The sequence below is a fragment of the Chrysemys picta genome, chromosome 24 (assembly GCF_011386835.1).
Source record: "Chrysemys picta bellii isolate R12L10 chromosome 24, ASM1138683v2, whole genome shotgun sequence".
Taxonomy (NCBI): Eukaryota; Metazoa; Chordata; order Testudines; family Emydidae; genus Chrysemys; species Chrysemys picta.
The window spans coordinates 8,029,673-8,057,394 of record NC_088814.1 but is presented as its reverse complement, the minus strand read 5'-3'; the positions used below and the strand labels follow the sequence as shown (position 1 = coordinate 8,057,394).

Sequence of the window (27,722 nt, the reverse complement as noted above, 5' to 3'; positions counted from 1 at the left end):
TGCATGCGCCTACCTCCATGACCCCTGGGGCACCAGGTCATGACTCAAATTCTCACCGTAACGTCCCCCCGCAACTCCCTCGTTAGGGAGCCAGTTTCCATCAGCTGCAGGCGCCCCGGCGGGCCCGGGCTCATGGTGCCAGGGCATTTTGTGTGGGCGTTTAGCTCTATCTGCGATGACCGCCAGCTGGCCAAGAGCCCAGCGATTGAACCAGGCCCTGCAGAGCTCCAGGCCCAGGCTCTTAGCTTGAGCTAAAGAACGTGTCTATCTGGGGTTGTAAGAGACGCGTGTGTCTGCAGAGCAGGCACTGAGGGGCCCCGACAATGCACTGACCCCCCCGTCCTAGCCCCCCTCACTCCAAATCAGACCCAGTTCATATCTGCATTTATTGTCTGTTTGCTTCGACAGGGCCTGCCCCCAGCCGGGGCTAGAAAATGCCAGGGGGGCGCTGGGGCTCTTCTCCCCGTCAGAGGGTGCCCAACATGCCCCGGATGGGGGCGCTGGGGAGCGAGACACGCAGGGCAGCAGCAGGACATGGGTGGTGGAGGAGACGGAATCCCCTCCACCCACCGAGGCGGGGATAGTTGCTAGGCATGACGGGGCACGCAAAACCGGAGGAGGGAGCGGTTTGGGGGTCTCGCCTCCACGGGGCAGACAGCCCCTTGGGCTGCAAAGCCACTTTTCAAAGCATCCGGCCCCTGGCAGAAGGGCACAAGAGTCCAAGACTGTGGTGCAGGGCTGAGGGAAGCCCCACAATCCCCCTTCGGCTTCTCATGTGCCTAGGGGGCCATACAGTGTCCTGATGGGAGGAGGCATCTCGGCCCCAACCAGCTCGTTCCACAGCAGTGATAAACAGGGTGGGACACTGTCAAGGGCGTGCCCCAAGGGGAGGCCATGGTCATGTGACAGTGCCCCACCCCGCCTCCACTCTTCACCCTTTCCAGCCAAGCGAAAGCTCCGGATGCAGGATTTATGTCCTGGTCCCCCCCCAACTCCTCCCTCCTTTTTGCAATTTCAGTCAGGTGCAGGATCCTTCTTCACGCCCTGTCCTTCAGCTGCTGTGCAGCACGGCGGTTAAACGGCTGCCTCGGTCCACCCCAGAGGTGGCTGCTTTTCTGCAGTCAGGTGCAGTGCCCCGCTCTATGCGGCACATTTCACAAAGCACGTCGGGACCCTTCCGGCTCCGTACGAGCGTAAGATATGAAGTACTCGGTTAAGCGTCCCTCGGGAGGAATGGGGCCCACGTCTGTAAGGATGCAGCCAATCAGTCAGGGGTGGGGCTGGCTGCCCCAGACCCTCAAGAAGTTCAGTAAGGTCCATTTGCCTGTCGCATTGGTCCCGTTGGTTCGAGATGGTGGCGGCTCCTTGGTTCGCCTCTTGGCTCCCCGGTGGGAACCGCCGATCCCAGGACGAGTGGCGCCGCACAGCGTCTCAACTGGGGCTGTGGGCGGGGCTGGCTTCGTTGCTGTCACTCACCAGGCACTCGTTAGATTTCAGGCTGGCCAGGGACCTGCAGCTAGGGAGGGAGGCCAGGGAGCCGCAGAGCCCCAGCATGGACGGGGTGGGGTCCTTCCCTGGAGGGCAGAGGGGAATTGAAAGAGGGCAGGTCAGAGCAGGGACCCTGCCCAACCCAGGCCGTTCAAAAATCCCCGTGCGCTTTTCCTGGTGGAGAGGGGACAAGGTGCTAAGTGACTTGTCCAAAGTCCCACTGGAAGTCAGTAGCGGAGCCAGGACTAGGACCCAGGAGCCCCTATTCCCATACCAGTCTCCTGCTTTCTAGACCCCACTCCCTCTGAAAGCCAGGGAGCCCTCCCCCAAGGCCTGGCTCCCCGTTCCCCTGGCTCTAACCTCTACATCCTACAGGAACTGCCCCAAGCCAGATTCTTAGAGTCCAAGGCCAGAAGGGACCATTGCGATCACCTTGTCCGAGCTGCGTGACGCAGGCCGGAGATCTCCTCCCAAGGAATTCCGAGAGCAGAGGGTTTAGAACCACATCCAGTCTGGATTTAAGTATCACCCGGGATGGAGAATCCACCACCCCCCTCGGTAAGTTGTTCCAATGGATAATTACCCCAAACGTATGCCGTGTTTCCCGTCTAAATTGGTCCAGCTCCGTTGGGGCTGATCACCGCAGAATGCAGGCTGGGGGTTAGAGCAAGGAGCTGGGAGGCAGGATGCCTGGGTTCCACTTCCAGGTTCACCTCTAAATTCCCAGGCCTCTCGTACCAGCCCCTCCCCAGCCGTACTCTCTTGCAGACAGGTGCTAGGGTCTTCCTCCAACCCCAGGAGTCTACTAATAGATAACTTCTGCCTCCCAGCCCTCCCAAAGGCGGCTTGCCTTTCCACCCACCGACCCGCTCCCCGGGCCCGTGGGCTTACCCAATGGCCCCCAGGGCTCTCCTTCTTGCTTGCCCTCCCCCAGCCTCTGGGAATCCGAGCTCAGGCTGTTCTCCGCCGACAGCTGATCCGTGCTCATGAAGCTGTGCCTGCGAGAGACAGCGCCCTGTTACTCCCGGCCCGGAGGAGCCGGAGCAGCATTCAAAACCCTGCCGCCGGCGCATCCCCCCCGCAGGAGTTCCTGCTGCTGCTGGTGACCGCGTCAGAGGGCCTTTCAGTTCCCACCGCGCGCTGCAAATTCTCCTGCAGCCCTGTGCACTGGGGAGCCGGGTGGGCTAGGAGCCTCTGGAGTCCCTCCGGCCACAGGGGGTAAGTCACCGTAGTGCAGCTGGGCCCTATTGCCCAGTCTCTATTAACTAGGAGCGGAAGCACATCTGTCCAGAGGGTGAGATTATCAATCTCCCAACCCCACTGCTCCCAGCAAACAGCTCGCAGCCTGCCAGAGGCAAAGGCAACACACCGCCGGGGTGGGGAGGATGGGGAGTGCTGGAAGGGAGACATCCCGAGCTGGGTATCTTACCCTGTTCACCCCACATCTGTTCATCCAACCACACCTCTGTCTAGGCTCCTCCCTCCCTCTGTCTGACCCTCCATCCTTCCATCCATCTAGGCTTCTCCCTCCCTCTGTCTGACCTTCCATCCGTCTAGGCTCCTCCCTCCCTCTGTCTGACCCTCCATCCTTCCATCCGTCTAGGCTTCTCCCTCCCTCTGTCTGACCCTCCATCCTTCCATCCATCTAGGCTTCTCCCTCCCTCTGTCTGACCATCCATCCTTCCATCCATCCAGGCTTCTCCCTCCCTCTGTCTGACCATCCATCCTTCCATCCGTCTAGGCTCCTCCCTCCCTCTGTCTGTCCATCCTTCCATCCATCTAGGCTCCTCCCTCCCTCTGTCTGACCATCCATCCTTCCATCCGTCTAGGCTCCTCCCTCCCTCTGTCTGACCATCCGTCCTTCCATCCGTCTAGGCTTCTCCCTCCCTCTGTCTGACCATCCGTCCTTCCATCCGTCTAGGCTCCTCCCTTCCTCTGTCTGACCATCCATCCTTCCATCCATCTAGGCTCCTCTCTGTCTAACCATCTAGACTCCTCTCTCTCTCTCTGTGACACACATTTTTAAGGGGTTAATTAACCACTAGAACAACTCATCAGGGGACCTGTTGGATTCTCCATTGCTTGAAGTCATTAAATCAAACCTGGAAATCTTTCTAAAAGCTCTGTTCTAGCTCAGCCACCAGATATGGGCTTGATGACCACTCACAGGGCGAGGTTCTCGTGTCCTGCAGGAGGTCGGGCTAAATAGTCATAATGGTTCCATCTGGCCTAACAGCCTTGGAGGCTCTTGTCAGGCCCCAGGCCCCTTGGACTCCATCCATGGATGACTAGACCAGCCCCTGAGTTACCCCCGGGCTGGGAAGGATGTTGGAAGAAACCAGCCAGGCCCCTGGTTTGGGAAGCCACTTCTCTCCTCTGCTGGCAGGAGATGGGGTTGCTGGCTCTGGGCTACACCCACCACTCAACTCCCCTATTCCTTCCCAGGGAAGCAGGGGTTTACACAAGCTTCAGGGTATTGGAGTCGGATAAAACCCGAACCAGCCTGAAGGTTCTTCCGAAAAGGAGACCAGATCCCAGCACTGGAGCTGTGACTGGTTTCAGAGAATGTCTGATTCCTCCCTCCTCTTCACTGCTCTGCATGGTGAGCTATTCCCCCCTCTCCCCCGCATGGACACACACACACACACCCCGCCCCTTCTCGGGAACCCTGCACACCCATGCAGCCTTGGCAGACGGCTCAGAGCAGCATCTGAAGGTGGGAGGTTCATAGGGACCCTGCCTCCCCGAGCGTCTCCTCTTGCTGCCCTGCACGCTGCCCCCCACCCGGGACCCCGGCTCCTCGGGGTCTCCTCCCTGGGGATTCACCTCCTGTACAGCTTGGCGTCTGACCCGCTTTCGTTCCCATTGAGGGTCCCCAGCGACGGCCACTGGTTCACCAGCGGCGTGGCCATCTCCTTGGAGAGCTGGGTGTTCTCACAGGGGATCAGGCCCGTCCTGGAGGCAGAGGAGGAGGAGGGGAGGCTGTGATGCGCAGCGGGCCAGGGCCTGCCCCGAGAGACAGGGCCAGGAACACAACAGAGCCCTACTCGCCTCCCAGCAGGGCTAGCAGCCACATACAACGTGGCATGGAGGGCGCGGTGGGAACTCTGGGGCAGAGGGAACTGATGGGGGGAGGAAAGGAGAGAGCCCCTGCCTGCGTGGGGCAGAGGGAGCTTGGGGGGAGGAAGGGGAGGAGAGAGCCCCTCCCCCCATGGGCCAGGAGGAGCGATGCGGGGTTGAGAGAGCCCCTCCCCGTGTGGGGCAGAGGGAGCTTGGGGGGAGGGGAGGAGAGCGCCCCTCCCAGCATGGGGCAGGGTTTTTTTTGATGGACTCACAGCTGCTCCTGCAGTTCCAGGATGACGCCCTCCAGCTCCCTCTTCTCCAGCTGGTTCTGCACCTTCACCTCCTCCAGCCTCATCTGTAGGCGCTTGTTCTCCGCCTCCAGGTCCTTCAGCTGGGATTCCCGGAGACGCACCAGCTCCTCCAGGTACCCCTGAGGCACAGGCAGGAATCAGGCCTGGCGGGGCAGGGCCTGGGGATGCTCACTGCGGGCGTGGCACACTGTGCCCAGGCCAGCTCTGCCAGGGGAGGGATCTGGAGGCAGGGACAGATAGAGGAGGCATGCCAGGACCACCCCGGTGGAGCAGCAGCTTCCACCCCAGGCAGCAGGATGGGGGCCGTACCCCCCAGCGGCATGCACGGAAGGGAAGCGTGAGCACCATTCTGATGGGGAGGGAGCAGGTGGGTGCGGGGGGCGGTCAGGGTCACTGGTGCTGCTGGGTCTAGGAGCTGCGGTGTAGGTAACAGCAGGGCTCCCCCGGGGTTACTTGTCTCTGCTTCAGCACCGGGGGCTGGACGAGATGACCTCCCGAGGTCCCTTCCAGCCCCACATATCTAGGAGGGAGGCTCAAAACCAAACACCCCCACCCCCAATCCGCACCCCTCACTGCCAGATGCCCGGGTACCTTCTGCGCATACACGATGCGGAACTTCTGCTCCATCTTTCGCCACTTGTTGTACCAGCTGTCCTCGTCGGTGACCAGCAGCTGGTAGGGGTGCTCGGGGGAGCTCTCCTCGCTCGTGCTGCTCTCCACGCTCCTCCGGTCCTCCTCGTCGCTCAGGTAATCGTAGCTGCCCAGAGAACCAGGGGCTCAGCGGGAGAAGACAGCACCCTGTCTGCCCCGATTTGGCGGGGAGGGTCAGGGGTGTCCTGGGAGCAGGAGTGAGGCTCAGCGAGTGGAGGGGGACACGAAACCCAGAGAACAGCACAGCTCCGAGTCATTGTTGTCTGGGCTGATTTCCTCCCCTGGGCAGCAGGAGAATTGCCCGAATGGGCGGCTTGGCAACTTAATCAGCAAGGACTGGAGAGTGAGTGAAAGTGTTGGAGGGGCCCAAGGAGACGCTAAAGAACATAACACTGTTGCCAACCAGTAAGAGCTCTCCGCTGTGGCAAGCGGATCAGATCTGGGGTTTGGAGCCAAAAATCCGGACCCCTGGTTCTAGCCCAGATGTGTCTCTTCTGGGCAGTTTAGCGCAGGACATGGAATCACGGTAACAGGGTCAGAGCCTGGCACTTTGCCATCCTGGACTGAGCTCCCTTCACTGTGCGGCATGGGGAGCTGTCCAGAATGGCCATACAGCCCTGTCCACTCGGGAAAGATCTCGTGGCGCTTTTTCCTAATCGTTTTCCCCATTGTCCCTGGTGGCATTTTTGCTTCCTTCCTCCCCCAGGCCTGTGCTGAGTGGTGGGCGGGTTCCCTCACCCCAGAGGTGCTGCCGTGTGAAGCACTCTGGGAGCTCTGGAGAGACAGAAATGTAAACCCAGTAGTTCAGCCTTGCCCCTAAATCACTCCCTCTGGCCCGTCTAATCCCTGCCGTGGCTTTAGCTTATGGAGTGCTCAGATCTATGTGCCCAGCAACGTCGCACCAGCAAGGGACTATCGCCTTCCTGCCTTGAGACACCCCGAAACAACATTGTGCCTAAGGACCAGCCGTGACGGGGCCCCTTGTGTCAGGTGCTGTACAAACACAGAGAAAGTCCCTGTCCCAAAGAGCGTATTGGCTGTCACAGTGCTTTGAGTCTCCTAATTTGCCCTTTGCTCTCTGTCGCCCCCTAGTGCTCTCTCTGCATCGCTCTTTCCCATGGTTCTCCTGGCCACTGAACGTCAGCCTTAGATCATTTCCCCCCGGGACGTGCCAGCTCTCGTTTATCCAAGCTGAAATCCAACTGTTCTTGCTCTTGACCCCTTGGGACTATTTCTCTGCACCTCCTCTCAGTTTGCAATACTCACTGACCTGCCTCTCCTAGGTGCTGGGTAGATGTATGTGACGGCACCGTAGCAACGGGCAGTGTCTTCTCATGGCCCCCTAGCGAGAGCGTTTGTGGTGCTTCGTGCAGGAAACGGGACTACATTACCCAGAATCCTTAGTGACAGGGTAGGTATCGGCTTGGAAATACAAGTCTGGGGGTTCTTAGTTGCATGATGCAGTTACGCAATTGCAGACCCTCCTGGCGGGGGGTTTCGGCTGTGATAACTACAGGCGTCAGGACTTAGCGCCCAGCTGACCAGCCTCCCATGAGAGACAGCATGGTCCAGTGCCTACCACCATCATCTGAGACTCAGGAGACCTGGGTTCCCTTCCCAGATCTGCTGTGGGCAAGTCACTTCCACGCACTGGGCCTCCACTTTTCCCTCCCACCGCTTGTCTGTTTGATTGTAAGCTCCTTGGGGCAGGGACTGCCTCTTACCAGGCGTCTGTGCAGCACCCTGGGGCCCTGACCCTGGTTGGGGTCTGGCGGTGCCACTAATGGGAGCTGGGCCCCCCACACTGACAGTGGCTGGTTCATTGGTTAGATGATACAGTAGCTGTTACCTCTGTGTAAACTTCAGATACGGGGTGTAGTCAATGACCACAGGGGTTTTCCCGTCCATTACTTCCCCTTTCAAGCAGAAACTGAAAGACACAATGAGAAAAAGGAGTTCTGGCAAAACCGATCGATCAACACTGCCCCAGAGCTCCTGGGGTCAGAGCTGGAAGCATTTTCCTGTGGATCTAACTCTACCCTGACACCGTTCTTGGGGTACCCAGGACTGAGAGTCGCCTTTTTCCCTGACGCCTGGGCATCAGCTGCCTAATACCACCAGCCGGTCAGCCACTCAAGCCCTCTCCTCTGGTGTATCCCAGCCCTGTCTTTGCCTGGCACGTTCACAAGAAGTGCACTCCAGCCCCCGAATCCTCTTGAAGCGTTCCTGGGACACCCAGCCCCTGGTTACTCACAGAAATCCCAGATCTGCCCCCAAGGGAACGGTGTACCCCAGCTTAACCTTAGATCACTGCTCCTGTATGTCACGCAGCACGTATCATAAAACCAAAGAAGATTTATTTAAGAAAGAATAGAGGTTCCACCAGGGAACAAGAGTGGGAAAAAGAAACAAATGGTTACAATACATAACAAATCACAGAACGTGCACTAGGGCCTACACTTCCGAATCGCTCCCTTTCCTAGTTAATACAATAGGTTCCTATCCCCCGGTCCCAAAGTTCAGTCTGTCGCAGAGCTGGCTGGCTTCCCAGGTCCCACGATCCAATCTTTTGTGAAACACTCCGCTCAAGAAGAGGTCTCCTCAGTGAATGGATGCAGAGGGTCTTTGTCCACCCTGTGAAACACCAAACCAGCCTTTTGTCTTTACTGACAGGCACTGTGATCCCCTGTCCGCTCTAATATTTCCTTTTACTTCCGTGGGGGTCTGGATTGTTTGCAGTTGTCTTTGGTGGTTTTCCATTGATTGCTCTAGGCAAGGGTAGACAACTGAACCTTGCATTATGTCTCCGGCTGACCAGGGATGGGTGACAACCCCCTCCTACTTGCATGGGCCGTCACTGACACATAGGATTCCCCGATGACTAACTCCTACTCCAAGCCCAGAAGGCATAGTTTTCAATGTAGCTATATCATTCCTTAAGGGTGGCACCCGTACACACAACTCACAATGATTATGAGTCTTGGCAAGTCACAAGTTTTCAGTGGAGACCTCACACGCTACCCTTCTTGGATAAATACCATGAAAGTGGTGTATTAGGTGTAGTGAGTGTGTCAGGTCTGAGACAGGAACTGCTTGCAGAGAACAACAGAGAGCTTTTGCCCATTGGCACCAACAGGCCTCTGTGCAACCTTCCCAAACCTCCCCCACTGTAGAGGACGGTGCAAAAACACTGAATGAGGGGGGAAGCTCCCAGTTACTGCAGTACCAGCCTCTCCCAGCAGGGGGCGCTGTAGGGGTGGGGCAGGAGCACTGGCTGTGGGGGGAGATCCCTGCTGTTCCATTCGCAGCCTCTCCCAGCAGGGGGCGCTATGGGGGGTGCAGGAGCACTGGCTGTGGGGGGAGATCCCTGCTGCTCCAGTACCAACATTCCCTAGCAGGGTGTGCAATAGGAGACAGTGTAGGTCTGAGGACGCACATCCCGTGTCCTTAGTCCGGAGCAGGAAGCCGGGCAGGAGTGGGGCTGGAAGGGTCGAGCCAGACCAGTTCAGCCGTTTCCAAGAATGAGGCCAGGAGAAAATATGTTGGTTTTGCCCATGTCAAAAAATCCTGGTGTCCTCTTTGAAAAGCTCTTGCCACCCCGTACTTTGGTGCAGGGACATGAAATGTGGCCGGGCCATGGGCCCAGGTGTCAGGGATGCACCTTTTGCCGCTTTGGGGAAAAGCCGAGTGATAAACCTTTGACGAAGTGCAGTTCACGCATGCGGCGGACAGATTCCACAGAGATTCCATCCGCGCTGGGCATACTCCAGCCCCGGGCCAGGCAGGGCCGCAGGACTTTCCTCGCCATTGCAGCTGTGGGTCCAAGCCATGCCTATGCTCTAGGGATTATTTGGGGGAAGCTTGTGTTATACGGGGGGTCAGATGAGATGGTCCTTTCTGGCCTTGGAATCTCTGAACTGAGAGCAGGGAGCCTCTCAGAGACCCTGAGGAGCATGTTGGGGAACAAGAACCAGACCTGCAGGGCAGGGATGAGTGGGGTGGATTGGGACAAGGAACTTGGGGACAAGGCACCTGGCTGGGATGGCAAGTTGGTTGTGGGGGAGGAGAGAGAAACCGGGAATGGAAGTTGGAGGGGGGGGGCAAAGACTGGGAGCCAGAGGAGGGAGACTGGGACTGTTTGGGAAAGAGACTGGGAACCAGTGGGGCAGAGGGAAGGAGGTGAGGTGGGGGAGACAGATCTGACAAGGATCTGAGATGAAGGGGGAGAACTGGGACTGGTTGGGCAGAGACTAGGCCAAGGAGCTGAGGGGTGAAGGGCAGGACACAGATTAGACAAGGAGCTCAGGGAGGAAGGTTGGGAGCCAGTGGGGACTGGGAATGTGGGGGAGGGTGGCGGTGACTGGAGGCGGGGGGGCGGAGGAGGAGGGAGAGAGAGAGAGATCAGATGTGCTGGGTGGGAGGGAATTAGGACTGGCTGGGCAAACACACAGCAGACGAGGAACCGGGGGAGGAAACTGGGAATGGCTGGGCGAGGAGACAGGTACTGGGAGTGCGGGAGAGACTGGGACTGGGATGAGGAACCTGGAGGGGTGAGACTAGGACGTGCTAGGCAGGAAGACTGGGACTGGGATGGAAAGCCTGAGGAGTGGAGACAGACTGGCTCGGGGAGGAGAATGGGACAGAGAGAAGGAGCTGGGGTGGGGAACAGGCAGACAGGGCCATGTTGGAGAGGACGGGGTCATGCTTGGGGGGGAATCGGTGGGAGGACAGGCAGAAGAGTCTTTGCCCATTAGAGCACACTGCCCTCCAGGGCCTGGAGTGGAACCCAAGATCCCTGAGTCCCACCATTCCTCTGTTGTCAGCAAATATCTGTGAAACCCACTGGGAAATTATCCCATTTCACTATAGTGCGGCTCCACAGAGAGGATGACAACCTACTATTGCTGTCAGCTACGCTGTTAACTCAAGTTGCAGAGATCTGTGCAGTGGATCTAAAGGTTCCCACTTGCTGATGACCCACGGGGGTGTCAGATCTGTCTCCCCACCTCACCTCCTTCCCTCTTCCCCACTGGTTCCCAGTCGCTTTCCCAAGCAGTCCCAGTTTCCCTCCTCTGGCTCCCAGTCCCAGTCTTTGCCCCCCACGCCAACTTCCACTCCCGGTTTCTCTCTCCCCACCGGGGAGCACCATTATTAAAGTTACAAAGTCAAGCACTCAAATATTAGGCAATGCCAGAATTCAGGTTCCCTGTGCAACCTTCCTTCAGCCCACTTGGGCACATGAATGATGCTGCAGTCTTTAATTAGATGATCACGCTGTTTCTTCCAGTGCATGGGGCCTGCTCTGGGGTTGAACCAGAGTTTTGCAGCAAAGGAGGCTGTGGTGTGTAGGGGCCCTCCCTCACTGGCTGTAGAAGTTGGAAGGTGGGTAGTGAAGGAGGCAGGAGATTGCAGGAAGGGAATAGATGGTCTGGTTAAAGGCAGGTGAATGTTGCTCTGGAGAAATAGATTCTGTGCCTTCCTCTGCCCTGTCCCTGGTGTGATGCTGAGTGAGGTGCTTAAACCCAGCTTTTCACTAATTACGAGATCCTCGTGTTTTTGTGGGGGCCTGACTCAGAACCCTGGGGCTTGATTTACAGAAGGGCTGAACATTATCAGCTGCAACGGAAGGCAGTGGGACCTGCGCTTTGAACATGTAAAGTGCTATCTAATGCCAAATACTCCGAAAAGAATCACATCGTAGGTGTCTCAAAGTGGGCACCCAAAATGATTCGAAAAATTTGTGTGACGCAGTTCCTCATCTGTAAAACGGGGAAAACAACACCCTTCATCCCACCTGGGTGTTGTGAGGATCACACTCGTGAAGCGCTCGGATGAGTCAGTGGCAAAACACCCAGGAGGAAATGAATAATGCTGTCTTCCGAGCAGGATTTGAATAGGATGTAGTACGTGGATGTCACCCATTGACTGGTGAGGAGAAAACAAAATAGCTGATTGGTGCTCACTGAATGAGCCAGGGGTCCTGTGGGAAAAATAGCGTGAGATCACATCATTAAAGACGACCATAATACGTACACACAAAGGGGTGAACGAAGGTTAAACAGGCAATCTTAATTCTGGCATTTCCTAACTTCTTTGCCACCTTAATAACGTTCTTTGAATGTAGGTTTTGGGCTGATTGTTTTTTGGAATTCTAATGAAGTCCCTTGTTCAGTGTTTATAGAAAGTGTGTGTATATGTGTGATTCTTTAGTCCTGACAGAGGAGCCCCGGTTGGTTATGAGCACAGAGTGCTTGGATCTCGCTATGAGAAATGTGCATTGTCCCTGTTGGTCGGTCTGTCTCCCTCTGGGTTTTCTACGGTGGTCATTCAGCACTGCTCTAGGTATTTTGTAATGGGTGCTTTAAAAATACCTCTGAGATTTTGATTCAATGTAAGAACGGCTACGCTGAGTCTTGGTCCATGTAGCCCAGTATCTTGTCATCTGACAGTGGCTGGTGCCAGATGCTTTAGAGGGAATGAACAGAGCAGCCAATTGAGTGATCCATCCCCTGTTGTCCAATCCCAACTTCTGGCAGTTGGAGGTTAAGGGACACCCAGAGCATGAGATTGTGCCCCTGACCATCTTGGCTAATAAGCTCATGGAGGATAGGTCTATTGCTGGCGAATTCTATTTGAACCCAGTTATACTTTTGGCCTTCACACCATCCCCTGGCGAGGAGTTCCACAGGTTGACTGTGTGTTGTGTGAAGAAGTACTTCCTTAGGTTTGTTTTATAACCTGCTGCCTATTCATTTCATTGGTGACCCCTTGTTCTTGTGTTGCGTGACGGGGTCAATAACACTTCCCTATTCACTGTCTCCACACCAGTCATGATTTTATAGCCCTCCATCATACCCCCACTTCAAGAGGAACTGTTCTCAGGCTCCTCCTACCTGAAGTCAATGGCGCTGAGGCCAATCAGCATCCCGGTGAGCACAGTGGACTCTTCTCGCAGCATGATAGCCCCGTCGTCGTAAAACCTTCTGCGGGGAAGGACAGACACCGTTATCCCTGCGGAGGGGACTGCAGAATAGCCAGCCACACCACACATGCTCCCACACAGCCTTACCACACAGACAAGCCTGCCCACTGCTACGAGCTCCATGGGGTCTCCCTGGCATCCGTCCATTCACACTCACGCAGCCTTGCCCTGGAGACCCAGCCAAGCGCTGCGATACGAAGCCCAGAGATCACACTCACATGACCATGCCCCTGCGCTGGCTCGTGAAATCCATCGTAAATGCGAAAGGTGCTGTTCTTACCACGCCGCGCCCCTGGGGAGCCCTGTGCTGCATGCGTCTGAGGCACAGGGCGAGGTGCCTGCATCTCACCCGAGCATTTTCGCGGGCTCCCGCGCTCCCATTCAGGAGGCGAGTGGACCGAGCCAGTGAGGGGCAAGGAGGAGTAGGGATGGGGTCCTCCTTTGCCCCAGGGGCTGGGAACGTGAGCCACACAGCAACCCTACTGCTCCGACCAAGGGGCAGCAATGTATGGTGGGGATTTGTAGCCTCCACGGGAAGCCCATCCTGCTACAGTCTTCTGTGGATGGGGCCCGTAGGCTCTTCCTACCAACACAGCCCCAAGACGGGCAAACGCTGGGCTCCCTCGGTCTCGCCCCGGCTGTGAGAGAAACGGCCTGTCTGCACCCCGCCAGCAGGACGGCGCGTTGCTGTGTGCGGAAGCCGCTCACCTGGTGGTTCTGGTGTCCCTCAGGGCCGTGGTGATGTATTCCGACATGCGTTTCTCCATCAGCGCCACGCGGATCCAGGCCCGGCCCTGCGACAGATCCAGGCACTGGGCGGTTAGGAGGACCTGCCTCTAGTGTCAACATCCATCCATCCACCCACCTAGTCTATCCATTCCCACTGACACCCATCCATCCATCCAACACAGGGTGCCCATCACCGTAGTCTCTGGGCACTAGCTAGCGTCTTGTGACCGCCCCCTTCAAATTCAGCAGACACCCTTCTGGGAAGGATGGGCACAGGGGTTGCCCCATTAGCTGGTGTCCCTTTCCAGGTTGCCTAGGAGTGGCAGGGGCCCTTTGGCCCAGCGACCCTGCTAGACCCACTGAGATGGGCTCTCTGCCCTTCCCATGTGTCTGCTGCTTTCCCCTTCCCTGACGGGACCCGCCCAGCTTGTTGGCTTAGACAGCGGGGGAGCAGCCGCCTGGGGCCCTGCCTGACCTTGGCCCTAGACGTGCTGATGTTCTCCATGTTCTCAATGCTGCTGACGCAGTTGTTGGGGACCTTGCTGCAGGCCAGGCGGATGTAATCCCAGAAGCCACGCTGCCCATCGGAGCTGAACCAACTGACGGGACCTGGGACAGAGAAGAGGAGACGGCTGGGCTGCGACCAGGAGAGGTCCCTGCCGTCCAGGGGGCCAGCCTGCCTTAAACATTGGCCAATGCTGGAGGCTCCAGACATCCTCCGTAGCAGATGCATGCACACAACAGTTACACACACACACACACACAGTCAATAGGAGTAGACATCTGCCCACCTGGATGCAGACAATTGCACACAAATATGCGTCCAACAGTTGCACACACGTGCATGCAACAGATGTGCACAAACACTCACGCACGGAAGCGGACATGTTCACACTTGTGCTTACGGTAGGTGTGTCCACAGGCAGGTCTCCCATTGCAGAAGTGTGTAAACACGATGCATGCCCAGACACACACACGCAACCGAACGCCCCGCGGGGAGCCCAACCAGTCCATGCGAGCACGCACACCGTTACCTTTGAAGCGGTGGCTCAAGATCTGTTCTAGAATGGCAGCGAAGTTGATGAACTCCTCCGACGAATCGTCAATGGGCTCCGTGGTGTATTTCTCCAGCAGGGTCTTCACGGAAAATCTACCGGAGAGAAAAATCTATATATAGATCACGGACAGGTATGCAGGAGAGGCAGACAAGAGTTTCCTGTGGGGTCCCTCGGGGAGAATCTCTGAAAGGTAGTAAGGAGAAGCAGCTCTCCAGCACTGCCCTGGGACTCAGGAGAGCTGGGGGCTATTCCTAGTTTTGCCACTGAGCCTGTTGTATGACCTTGGGTTGGGTGAGGCAGTGTGACCTAGTGGATAAAACACCCCACTGGGGGGCGTGGGGGCTGGGTTCAATCCCAGGGCTGTTGGGTGAGCTTGGGCAAGTTGTTCCCCGGGCCTCAGTGTTCCCATCTGTGAAATGGGGGTAATGATACTGACCTCCTTTGTAAAGCACTTGGAGCTCTATTGATGAAAAATGTGATAAGAACTAGGAGCTACTATTGCTTCCCCCTTGGCCTTGTCTATTTAGCCTGAAAGCGCTTTGAGGGTGGGCCTCGCTCTCACTATGTGCATGTACAGCTCCTGGCACGACGGAGCCCTGCAGAACGCGGATTCACCATCTCCATCAGGGGAATACCAGCTCCACACACCCTCCTCCTTGCGTCTCCATTGTGGCCAGGATACGATTTCATGATCTGTGGTGCAATTCCCTGGCGGGGGAAGCCGTTACACAGCATCTGCACGTGGACAGAGGCAGCATGCTCTCCTGTGGACAGATATGAGAAGCCCATGCCCGTCTCCAGCTCCGGCTCACTCAGCAAAGTGCTTTAGTCACTAATGAATTAGGCCTCCAATTAAAGAGGCCCATTTAACAGATAGGGAAACTGAGGCACGGAACGGGGGACATCAGTGAGGGTGAAGAAGGGAACTTGGGAGTGCTGCACCCCTCTCCCCATCACTACGTCATGCTCCCCTTCAGGGCCCAGACTAGAACCCAGGAGTCCTGCATCCAAGACATTTGCTTTCCACTCACATCTATGATTATTACGGGTCATACTGTCAGCCCACTCTTACAAGTGGAGGCCAGTGGGCTGCCAGCAGGAGCGCTCTCTCCTTCCCCACCACGCGGTTTGCCTCTTCTCGCTGCACTGAGGCATCTGCCGTTTCCAGACAGCTCTTCAGACACCTACGCACCCAGCTGTCCTCAGGCCTGCTTAGGGCCCTGTTTTTCAGCACAGAGCGAGTGGAATCCCGCCCGAGTCCTCTGGGGGGCGCGGAGGAGCAGGGCAGGAAGTTGTTGTTCCTGGTTTCAGATGGCATCACTGACATGTCAAACCCTGCAAAGGGCTTTTGCTAGACCGGTGTCAGGCACTGAATCAAAGGGATATTGCAAGGGAGAGACGGACACAGACACAGCGTGGGAGGGAGGCCGGTGGGGAAATAGAGCAGGGGACTAGAACTTGGGACTCCGAGGGTCTAGCTAGGGCTTTGGAAGGGAGCATGGTCTAATGATCGGAGCCGGAGACTCGAAGTCAAACGATTTAGGTTCTGTTTCCAGCTCTGGGAAAACATGCTTTGGTGGGGAGACTAGGGGGCTGGGTTCTAGTCTCTGTTCTGCCCCTGTATGAACCTAGGCCAGTCGCTGCCTCGCTCTGTGCCTCGGTTTCCCCATTTGCAGATAAAAGTGACCCACCTGCTAAGGAGCTTGAGGCTTATTTCGTGCTTTAGACTCTCATGTGCTGTCTAAGGGCTGTACATGGTGCCATTACTATGTTAGCTACTATCCTGCCAATGCAACTCTTACCCATTTAAAAGCCCATCTTACTAAGTCACTGACCTAGATGATATCCTGTAGCAGTGAGTTCCAAAGGCTAATCATGCACCATGTTAAACTAGGCCATTTTACCTACTGGAAATCTGTAGTTTGTAAAATTCAAATAAGTGACCACACACACACTTTCCTATGGAAAATGATTATTTAGATTATAGTTGCACCTGGAGGCTCCAGGGGAGATCAGGGCCATGTTGTGCTAGGTGCTGTATAGACCTAAACTGAGAGACAGGCCCTGCCCTAATGAGCTCACAGACTAACTAGCCCGACAGAAGGCAGAAAAGGGGAGTATTTTTAATCCCCATTTTACAGATGGAGAAACCGAGGCACCGAGAGATGGAGTGACTCCCCCAAGGTCACCCAGGAAGTCTGTGGCAGAGTTGGGACCTGAACCCAGCTCTCCTTAGCCCAGTCCACTCAACCCATCTCATGGTCTTGTGCTTTTCCTCAAGGTGCTGCTTAGCGTCATCCTGATCTCACATGGGGGCTGGGCTTTCCCACCCCACAAGATCCCCCTCCTGTCTCTCCCGCCCCCACTCCAGCCTGAGGACATCAGGCCGCCTTTCACCGGAGCTAGAATACATCAGGGGGGAATAAAGACACTAACAGGATTGGACAATGGAGCTTTTCATCTCGGTCTGCTTGGCCACGCTGCTGGAGGCAGCCGCTTGCGTTGCTGAATCAGGGCATCCTTTGTGACACCAGCCCCGCAAGGAGCCCTTGCCTGAACTGATCAAACCCATTTCTCTAGTGCTCATGGTGGGGGGAAGGAAAGGGGGAAAATGGTGCTCACAGTTAGAGAGAGAAACTGACATTAGTGCCACTTCTCCAAGGAGCTGGATGCAACGTTAAGTGACTGGTAGCGGTAGCCTGTAATTACACATCAGAGCTGCGGGAGCGCACAGCCCTGCAGAGAACATCCTGCTATTTCCTCCCAGGGAATGGAGTAATTTAGACACCTGCGCCCACATGGGCCCTGTTGGTGTCAGTGGGGTGCCCCAGAGGCAGCTTCATGGATCTAGTTGCAGGATGAGTGATTTAGGCCCTGACCCAGCAAAGTACTTAAGAAAGCACTTAATTTCTAGCATGCGAGTAGCCCCCTTGATGTCAATGGGACAGTCTGCACGAGTCGAGGGCAGTGCTTGGCAGGATCTCACCACCACCGTTTGTGCAAAAGCAAAGTGGGTCTGAGTCATCTTAGAATCCTTTGACTGTGTTGATAAAGCAGTGGAGAGAGGAGAACTGGTTGCCCCTAATTGATGTAGGCTTTCAAAAGGTCTTGGACAAGGCCCCTCTCAACGGGGTGTCATGGACTGAGAGGCAAGGTATTATCATTGCTCGCCGAGGCAGAAAGCGGAACCAGAATAAGGGGCCAATTTTCACCCTGGGCAAAGGTTAAGAGTGGCAGCCTGGAGGCCCTGGCCTGGTCCTGTGCTATTGAACTCAAACATTCAACGGTAGCATGTATACACACACGCACACGGGAGACCCTCATCAGAATCCCAGTGCATGGGGTTGGTAAAAGACAGTCCATTCCCTGGCCCCAGGGTGGGATTTTATAGGCACAGGGTGGGAGTGACTTGCCCAAGGTCACACAACAGACAGTAGCAGAGCTGGGAAGAGACACCAGTCCTGGCTCCTAGCAGGCCAGTATCCCATTCACTGGACCACAGTGATATTACTATCACATCCATTGTAAGGGCTCCTGGTCTCTTCAACGAGCGACGCCATTTCTTACAGACTCTATCGATGTTTGCTTGGTAGCCTCTCTGTGCACTCAGAACCAATCCAAGCAGATCTCAAACACAACCTCTTTAGCATCCCAGAGCAAGAACCTATTCCTGAGCCTTGTGGGAGCCAGATGGCGTCTCTCTCTCCTTTCTGCTGTCAGTTAATTCAATGCCAGACTGATCGCTCTGGGGAGTGCCCTCCTCTATTGATCCCGGGTCGGGTACAGCATAGGCCACCCCGTGACCGCAAAGGAACCCCAGTAAGAAGGCATGGCTCAGCCTGGTGACCCATCCAACCCATGGCCCACATGAGAATCCATTAAAAGCCAATGTAGTGGCTGTGTCTTGGCCATGGTCCCCTGCTCAATAGGAACTAGGCTGACACTCCCCTCTCCTCTTCAGCAGCCATCAGATAACTTCAGACAAATTCTACCACCAGACATACACGTTTTGCAAAGAGGCAACTACCTGGGAAATCCATCAAACCGCAAGGATCAACCCTGCTGGACTTTAACCCTCATGCCTCCTATTGCACCTGGACCCACGTGCTGAGTTTTGTAGCCCTGGGAGACAGAGGTTTTATTATCCCCATTTTACAGATGAGTAAACAGAGGCAAGGCCAAGGTCAAGGTCCCCCAGCAGGGCCAGAGCCTGGATTGGAATTCAGGCTCATCCATCCTGGTACTCTGTTCGTTAGTGATCGCAGCGTTCCCCAGGCAAGACGTTTCTCAGTCCAGCAGTTGTGCCGTTCCCGTTATTAACAACCAGCAACTGCCCCTGTCAAAAGCAGCTGCCAGTCAAGTGTGAGGCCCAGCTTGAAAAGGCGGTGGGGTTGGCAGGGAGGGAGCAAGAAAGATGGTCCCGTTGGGAGGGGACTAACTTGGGAGAGCTGGGTTCCTTTCTCAGCCCGCGGACAGTGAAACTGCCCCCACAGACTCCCAGAGAAGGGCTGGGTGGTTCTGCTCCTGGAAAAAGCCGACAAGACCAGATACCAGCCGCACTGCTGGGGCCGGGGGGAGAAAAATCCCCCCCCCCTTGCTGCTCACAAAGCCATCCCTTCTTCAGGGCAGGCACACACAAAATAAGTGCTTGAATCAGTGGGACCCTGACTGCTTCAAAGCTTTTCCTGTCCCCTTTACCAGGTCCAGGGGTCCGGTGTGAGACGGTGCAGTTGGGCCCCACATTGTCTTTTGGGCCCCATCTCTCCCCCAGGGACCAGCCCCCACGATGCTGGAGGAATAACTGCAGGCCCAGCGCTCCCGCGGGAGACAAGGGGGGCCTGGCCTCGGGAACGGCCTTGGAGGGGATCGCCGTTTCCAGTGCAGGGCCCGTGGTAAGGCCAGCAGGGACCATCCTGCTCTCCAGGCCTGACCGGCTGCTGACCCGGAGCGCCAGCTGTGAGCTCCGGCAGCAGGATGAGAGAGAGTGTGTGTGTGTGTGTGTGTGTGTGTGTGTGTGTGTGTGTGTGTGTGGTGTCGGGGATGGTGATGGATGTGAATGAAGGTCTTTGGGGTCACCCGGCACCATGCATTGGGCAGGAGGCGCTTTCAGGGGGCTCTGAGTGGAGAAAATTGTCCCCCCCTCCCCTTTCGGGGATAGAGGCGGGTCACTTCACCCTGAAGCCAAATTGGGACCCATTACAGACCAGATCATAGCCCAGGGCCCAGCTTGGGGGGGTGGGGGGGGGACAGAGGCCAGCCCATAGCCCAGCACAGGCCAGGGGCGGGGGGGGGGGGGCAGAGGCAGAGCCCAGGGTGCGGCCCATTAGCAGGCCACATCCCTCCCTCTTTCCCACGCAGATATTTCTTTCATGCCCAGGGAATAGCGGGCAGAGCAAGGGCTGCAGGGCAGGGACACCTGCCACCCCCCAAACCGCCCGCTGGGGTTGGGGGGGTGGCACTGCCCCCTCAGCCCAGAGTCCTTGCTCCAGAAAGGGTGTTGCTATGACAACCCCCTCCCCTCCCCCACATGCCTGATCCAGGCCTGCCATGACGTCACTTCCTGGAGCCCACACCTGGCCAGCCTGGGTCCCGGCTTCACCCAACCCAGCCATTGGGGTGGGGGGGTGGGGGTACAGAACAGCAAGTGCCCCCACCCTCCCCCAACCTCCATGGTGTTGTCTCCCTTGTTCATCCCCTCCCCCCATAATTAGTAAATCATCAATCATCAGCCCCACCCCCCAGTGCCTAGGAGTTAATCGCTTAATACACAGCACTGCACAGCCTGGTAGCTCCCCCTCACCTCCCCCCCCCCCAGCTGCAGCCCCCCCCCATTGCAACACCCCCCCCCCCGGAATACTGCTCAGTAACACAGTGATGCTTAATGTGATGGCCCAGCGCTGGTCCCACAGGGACAGTCCCCAGCCAGCCTCATCGCCCCCCTTCCTGCCAGTCGTCTGCATCCTCCTTGGCCCCTCCCTTCTCGCCACTTTTTTTTTACCCCCCCCCAAAAAAAAAACCAGTCACCCAGGGAGCATATTTCTGCTTCCAAGCTGCACCTGGGATGATCCCACCCCCACCCCAAGCCCCCTCTCATCCCCCATCATTCCCTCTCCCCCTTCCCCCCCCCCGCACCTGAAGCTGCCCAGGGGGGTCCCCATGTCCCTCCCCTCCAGCAGCCCCCCCACCTGCAGACCGTGATGAGATTCTTCCTCTCCACGGCGATGTTCCTGGAAGAGGCTTTCTTGGAGGAGAGCCCGAGAGCCATGGCAGACTGGATACAGCTCGCTTCCATCCAATCCTCCAGCCGACCCCCCTCCTCTGCCCCCAGATCACCACCGCGATGCCCCCCCCCTGCACCCACCCCTGCTGGCCGGGGAATATTTCCCCCTCTTCCCCCACCTCCTCCCGACAATCCGCTCCACCCCCAGCTGATGGCGTGAAGCAGAAAACCCAAGGAAAGGGAGCTCTCCCTGGTGCTGATGCTCAAAGCAGCCCTCCCCCTGTAGGGAGGCCAGCCCCCTTCCCATGACGCGCTTGTAGGAAGGGCCAGCCCCCAGGCAGTGCTGGGGAGAGGCAGGGGCAGTCTCCAGGGTCCATCAGCCCCCCCCAGCCCAGACTTTCAGGGGAGCAGGAGCCCCTCTCCGGTGGGTGTGTGTCAAAGGAAGGAGAATGTGTCTCTTGTTGCCCAAGAAGAGTTTTAATTCATGAATGGGGGCAGTGGGAGGTAGGTAAATGGAGCCCATCTGTCTGTTCTCCCAGCTCAGGGCCAGGCCAAAGGCCTGAGCGCTTCATTCAGGAGCCAGCAGGCTCAGGTCTCGACTCCAAGGGGGTTTGAATAAGGGGTCGAGATTCTGGAGCTGTGGACCGTGGAGGGAATGACTAAGGAATCCAAATTCCGCAGGGGGCAAGTCCCGTTTTTTGACGCGCACGTGGCTGAAGGAGGATTCCGGGCACAATTTAAGTCAGACAACATGAACCAGAGCGCCCTGGGGGTATGTGTGGCATGGAGAGCAGGATCTGATCATTTAAGCTCACCCCAACACCGGGACGGCTGAGCTGGAGATGAAGCTGCAGCCGCCGGAAATGGCCTCCACTCGCTCACCCTCCGTTTCCTTCACCCTCCGCACCGCAGAGAACGCGTGGATTACGCCCAAGGGTTCCTCACTCACAGGATGGATAGGACGCAGGCTCCAGTTCCCAAGCTTTGATTACGTCACCAAAGCTTTTCAGAGCAAGAGAAAATGAACTGCCGTTCAGCACTACCCTGGCACCCACAGGGCCTGGGTTCCATGCCAAGCTCCCTGGGACAGCCCCTTCCCCATCTGTGAAATAGAGACAGTTCTGAAGTATTCTAGCCCCGAGGAGCCCCAGTCCTGGATCAGGCCCCATTGCGCTAGGCGCTGTACAAATGGAACAAAAAAGACTGTCCCTCTTAATACTCCTTCTCCAGGTCTCTTTGGAAACTCTTCAGAGCAGGGTCTTGCACCGTGTGTACGTACTGCACCTAGCACGCTGGAGCGCTGATCTCAGCCAGGGCCTGTGAACGATATACAAAGAATAAGGTGACTAACAGCAACTTAGAAGCTTCTGCCCCTTGCTGCTCAGAGTGGGCACAGCACATCGTGTGTGATGGGCCTGATTCCGGTGCCACTTGACTCCCAGGGAGGTTTGCCCGGTGGGAGCAAGGGTGGGCCAGGCAGAGGGCTAGTGGCTGCCATTCGCCAAAGAGAAATCAAATGGGTGTGTCTCTTTATGGGTTTTTTGGGGAGACACTTGGGGGGGGGTTCTGCTACTGATTCTTCCTGCAACACCTTGTGCAAGTCTTAATCTTTGTGCCTCAGTTTCCCCATCCAGAACACGGGGACAGCAGCGCTGCTCTCCCTACGTCATGGGGACGTCGGGAGGATCGGCGCATTAGAATTTGGGCGGTGCTCTGCTTTCAGAGCAGCCAGTAGTCCCCTAGGTAGAGATCAACGCTCCAAAGCCCCTTGGTGCTCGACAGGGTGCTGAGAACACATTGCAGAGAGCGCAACGGTGGGCAGAGGATTCTTCACCCCCCCCCTCCCAAATTCAAACCTAGTTTCTAGGCACCACAAGAGGAGCCCATGTGCCTCTTGCTAGTGAGGTGCTGAACAAGGGCCTTAGTCAATGGGATGTAGGCAGGTGCTTAAGGGCTTTGCTGGCTCAAGGCTTTGAAGGGATGATCCCGGCTGGGTGTGGGAGGGCAGCACGGCACAGCAAGGGTTAACGGAGTGTTCCCCTCCCTAGAAGCACTTGCCAGGTCTCCCCGTCCTTTTTAAAGGCCTGGCAGAGTCCCTGGTGACACGGAGGGAGTGGGGCGGTTGGTAGCGCGGAGATAACCTCGGATCCCTGGGCTCTCCCCACAGATAAAGCTAATCACACAGCTCTGTCTGTCGGTCGGTCTCTGCAGCAGAAGGCAGTCAGCCCCCCCACCCAGCAAGTCTCACAGCCTGGCCTGGCCACCAGCCAGGCTCATCCAATGAAGCTATCCAGTGGCAGCCCTTGGTTTAGCTTGGCCATCAGGGACTGGATGCAGATGCCGGTCATTTTAAACCCAGGGCTCCAGAAGGGCCTGGCAGCTGTTTTACACCTGCCATGGAATGGGGTCTGGAGAGACTACAGAGAGTGAGGCCTAGTGGTTAGAGGCAGGGTCAGGCCTCCTGGGTTCTATACCCGTCTCTGGGAAGGAAGTGTGTCTAGTGGTTAGCATTACCGAAGCATATCCCCCCCCAGGGGAGGGGTGGGGGAGAGAATTGCATTTTTAGAAAGCCCAGAAACAACCTTGATTTGCCAGAGCACTTTCCCCTGTGGTAACATGGGCCCCCCTTCCTCTAGGGCAGGCTGCACATTGCCCAGTGCCACCTGCCACCTCCCCAGTCATTCCCCCGACCTTGCGAGCACAGGGCTCCCCTCCCATGGCACGAGTACAGGAGCAGGTCTTGGAATGCACATGTCCTGTGTGACCAGATCGGTCTCTTCCTCTGCATCCATTTCATGTGAAAGAGAGAGACACACACACACACACACACACACACACACACACACACCTCCCCACGGCTCAGTCACCATTTCTCCCACACTGCAGGCTGGTTTCTGTTCCCCCTCGATTTCCTGATGCAGCCTCCAAGCCCAGCAGTGAAACAGTCAGATGGGCATCGAGTGCATGTACACACAACCCCCTCCCCGGTGCCCCTCTGAGCTGCCAAACGGAGAGGGCTGGAGCACCGACATCCTCTCTCCTGCCCCTTCCCTCTGTCTTTCTCTCCCACCTAGATAAAGTAGCAGCGGGCTTGTGACTTGCATGCAAGTCTCTGCTGCAGACACCCGGCATCACCCCCCCGAAGCGTTCAAAACAAGTCAGGAGTCAGCCCTTCAGAAAGCACAAGATCAGCTTAAAGTCATGAGATTTTAAGTGATGAGCAAGGTCAGATTTTTTCACAGCCGGGCGTTGGAAGCTTTTGGAGTCTCATTTTTCAAGCTTTTCTCCATAGCTGGGGAGGGGTAGGGGGCTAGAATCTTATTTCGTAAAGAAAAGACGTGATGGCTGAGATTCTCATGTAAACAACATGACTCAGGACTTGGGGGCTTTAAGAAACCCCCCAAAACACAACTCATGGAAGTTCAGAGGTTACAGAGCCAGAAGGGACCACCGGGAGCCTGCAGTCTGGTCTCGGCATCACGCAGGCCATAGAACTTCCCTGAATTCATTGGGCAGCCGTCACAGATCCAGCTGATCATTTAAGCTCACCCCAGTAGTTTACATCAGCACAAACATCTGTATCTGCGAGAGGGCGGCTAGCTCCAGGGAATCCCTTTGTGGCCAAGGGAGACTCTATAGAAGCCCGGTCTCCATTTCCACTTCTCAGCCTGCTTCATAGATTGAAAGCCAGTCAGGACTATTTTTAATCATCCAGTCTCACCTCCTCCCTTGCTAAAACCAAGGGATCCACCCAGGGTTACGTAGGGAGTCTCTGGCAGAACAGGGATTTGAACCCAGGTCTTAGACAGCCTAGACTAATGCCCTAACCACCAGCCCAGCCTTGTCTTTTCTCCACCACCCTTCCTCAGCTACGGAGACTTGCAGCTTGGCCCCCCACCAGAGTCCTGAACTAGAAGGCCACACCTTCTAGAGTAACCACATCCAAAAGGGAACTCAAAATAACAGCCTGTCTACCCAATCCCTCTTACCTGTGGGTCAGTCTGTCCTCTGGCCTCCCTGGAGTCTTGCCTTGCCCCAGGGCCACCTTCTCTTTGGCTCAGAGAGGTCAACAGGCAAACCCAATCTGCTGCTGTCCTAGTCTTGTAGGGTGTGTTTACACTGCACCTAGGAGCAAACCTCCCAGCCCACTTCAACGGACTCCTGCTCTCTGGGCTTATGGGGGACATAGACAATCCTACAGGAGCCTTCCTCTTTTCAGCAAGCTTCTCTCAGGACCCAGCCCTGCCCTCTCTCTCTTATTTATCCCAGAGGCCTGATTGAGTCACATGGCCTATTTTCTCTACCTGCCCAGGCAAGGGAAGTATCTGCTACAGGTGGGGCTGAATCATCTCCCCTTAAAGGGCCAGCCAGCCTGTGGCAGGACCCACTGTCCCACAGAGATGTATTTACACTGGGGCAAACATCCCTAGGCAGGGGTGGATCCTGCAGACAGACCACCCCTCCCGCTGCGTGTCTGGTGCCTTGTCTCCGTGGGGCATTTGCTGCGACTATCCCGGCCGTCGCATGCCCACGCGGACACACCCGTGGTATCCGTGCTCTAGTGAAGACAAGCCTCTGACAACAGCCGGGGCTTTTCCCACTGTGCCGTCTGGGCCTGTCCTGGCTGGGGAGCCATATGACAAAGCCAAGGGTGGACAAGGCCCACCTGCTGTGGGCTCCTGTCTCACGCTCGCTGTTGGGAGGGACATGGCGGCTGAGCAGGGCCAGGCTGTGGATTCACTGCGCCTTCGACCAGCCGGCTGATCATGCTGACATGGTGTATTGATAACCTCTGGGGCCAAATGGGCCAGGGCGACATTGGCGATGCCCGATCGGGTGTCTGCACTGACTTAACCCTTTGTGGGCAGGTCGTCTCTCCCACCCTTTGATCGAATGGAAAGAAAGCAGCTGGGTCCCAAAGACCCATGTGAATGAGCCAGACCCTATTCCTCTGCACTGTGGTGTGGGTTGTAACACTCAGGGCTTTGAAATGGCTCCAGGCTGTTTCCTGTTTCATGTACAGTTTCGGGGCACGGGGGTTCTCCTGCCGCTGTCCCTCCGTGTCCGATCTCTGCTCCTCTCTGTTTCCTGAGCTCTGCCCTTCCAGCTGGGAGCCATACACCCCATGCTCTCCTCCTCAGACTCAAGCCAGGGTGGAGAGGTGGCTCACACAGGTGACAGCCAGTCGCTGACGCAGAGGCGGTGCTAGTCCATTGGGGGCCCTAAGCAGGAATATTTGGGGGGGGGTCTGCCCCACATACAACACATACTACAAAAACAAATGGGGGCCCCCTGGAGCTGCTCCGGGCCCTAAGCAGTGGCTTAGTCTGCTTATGCCTAGCGCTGTGCAATAAAACCCACTTTGAGGGGGCGCGAGAGAACTGCAGTTGCAGGGGGCTGGCGATAAGCTCAGTGACATCGGGGTGCACTGGGGCTTCCTTGAATTCAGGGGGTTCAGGTGGGCTGGACCCCCCCATCTTTAGTTGCATATTTTACTTTGAAAGCATCTGTACCCGGTGAGGACTGAGCCCGTGCAAAGGGGAAGCTGGCGCTGGGGGCCCCTGAGTCAGAGAGGGGTGGCCCTCGGTCACTTACAGAGCTCCAGGGAGGTCTGTTCACTCAGCCCCATTCGTTCACCCCACACTCACACCCCCACGTGGATGCCCCCGACGCGCACCCTCACACCAGGTCACTCACACTAACGAGTCACGGGTCCCCGGAGCCTGACGTGCGTGGGCTGGTCCCCAGAGGTGTGCCCACACACTAGCTCACAATCTCCCACCCGCACAAAGGCACGGCGTGCGTGCACAGCCCTGCCACACCCACCCAGTCCCCCACACCCAGGCAGCGCATGCACAGAGCTCACCCACATTCCACCCACCTCTCCCCTGCCAAGCTGCCAGAAAGGCGCCGTATCAACCCTGGCTTGTTCTCCTGTCTGTAAGAGATAGAACGAGGGGTTGTGGTGTCCCTGGAACTCGGCTCCCGCAAGGGGCTGCACAGAAAGCAGAGAGCTGCTTTTTAGCCTTTGTTACGCGTGTCGCAGACACAGGTCGTCCATGCGGCTTAAAATAAGTGGATGGTGCAAAATCAGTCTGTGCAGAGTAGCGTCACGCTGGCCAGGTTTCGTTCGATTTGGCATCAGCTGCCGATCAGTTGGGTGGCTGAAACACGTTTTTCCTGCTGTCTCTTGTCCCTCCGAGGTGCGTCCACTGCACGACAGCCTGTGAAATCTAGAACAATTTGCACTGATGTACTCCTGTGCTTTTCAACCACCGACCTCAAAGGGCTGTGCAGAGGTGGGGAGGGGCTGACCCTGTTTTACAGGTGGGGAAACTGAGGCACGGAAAAGGCGGATGTGATTTTCCCAGGGCCGGTGCTTCCATTTAGGCGACCTAGGTGGTCACTTAGGGTGCCAGGATTTGGGGGGGTGGCATCTTGCCGCCGTTGGCGGCAATTCAGCGGCGGGGGGTCCTTCCGCGCTCCAGGTCTTCGGCGGCAATTCTGCTGTGGGTCCTTCACTCGCTCCGGGACCCGCCGCTGAAGTGCCCCGAAGACCCAGGAGCGCGGAAGGACCCCCGCCTAGGGCGCCAAAAACCCTGGCGCCATTCCTGGATTTTCCCAAGGTTACGCAGGGCACAGGTGGGAATGGACCTGGGGATTACAGTGGACGAGAAGCTGGAGATGAGTCAGCCATGTGCCCTTATTGCCAAGAAGTCTAACGGTATATTGGGCTGTATTAGTAGGAGCATTGCCAGCAGATCGAGGGAAGTGATTATTCCCCTCTATTCGGCACTGGTGAGGCCACACCTGGAGTATTGCGTCCAGTTTTGGTCCCTCCACTACAGAAGGGATGGGGACAAATTGGAGAGAGTCCAGCGGAGGGCAATGAAAATGATCAGGGTTGGGGCACATGACTTATGAGAAGAGGCTGAGGGAACTAGGGTTATTTAGTCTGCAGAAGAGAAGAGTGGGGGGGATTTGATAGCAGCCGTCAACTACCTGAAGGGGGGTTCCAAAGAGGATGGAGCTTGGCAGTTCTCAGCGGTGGCAGATGACAGAACAAGGAGTAATGGTCTCAAGTTGCAGTGGGGAAGGTCTAGGTTGGATATTAGGAAACACTATTTCACTAGGAGGGCGGTGAAGCACTGGAATGGGTTCCCTAGGGAGGTGGTGGAATCTCCATCCTTAGAGGTTTTTGAGGCCTGGCTTGACAAAGC

General features: G+C 56.7%; 1 protein-coding gene across 5 annotated transcripts; it reads right to left on the bottom strand.

The window, feature by feature from the left end:
* Positions 1-372: 372 nt before the first annotated feature.
* Positions 373-26,319, bottom strand: RUNDC3A (RUN domain containing 3A). Of its 5 annotated transcripts, none has more exons than XM_065577410.1 (11): positions 24,492-26,319; positions 14,259-14,374; positions 13,700-13,833; positions 13,204-13,289; positions 12,407-12,496; positions 7,363-7,443; positions 5,454-5,619; positions 4,824-4,981; positions 4,315-4,443; positions 2,380-2,486; positions 373-1,574 (listed from the first exon to the last, which is right to left on the bottom strand). In XM_065577410.1, exons 3-11 carry the CDS (start codon positions 13,727-13,729, stop codon positions 1,432-1,434), a joined length of 990 nt encoding a protein of 329 aa, XP_065433482.1. In that variant the 5' UTR covers positions 13,730-13,833; positions 14,259-14,374; positions 24,492-26,319; the 3' UTR covers positions 373-1,431. The 5 variants fall into 5 exon arrangements, with proteins under 5 accessions (XP_065433482.1, XP_065433484.1, XP_005302016.1 ...); XM_065577412.1 differs by lacking the exon at positions 24,492-26,319 and adding an exon at positions 21,318-21,479; XM_005301959.5 differs by lacking the exon at positions 24,492-26,319 and adding an exon at positions 20,468-21,311.
* Between the last annotated feature and the right edge of the window lie 1,403 nt (positions 26,320-27,722).

Coding starts and splice junctions, on each gene's coding strand:
- RUNDC3A (XM_005301959.5), bottom strand. CDS start 20,574: ATGGAAGCGAGCTGTATCCAGTCTGCCATGGCTCTCGGGCTCTCCTCC. Junction 7,444..12,406: donor CTCAGCGCCATTGACTTCAG/GTAGGAGGAGCC, acceptor TGTGTCTTTCAG/TTTCTGCTTGAAAGGGGAAG. Junction 4,444..4,823: donor CTGGAACTGCAGGAGCAGCT/GTGAGTCCATCA, acceptor CTCTGCCTCCAG/GACGGGCCTGATCCCCTGTG.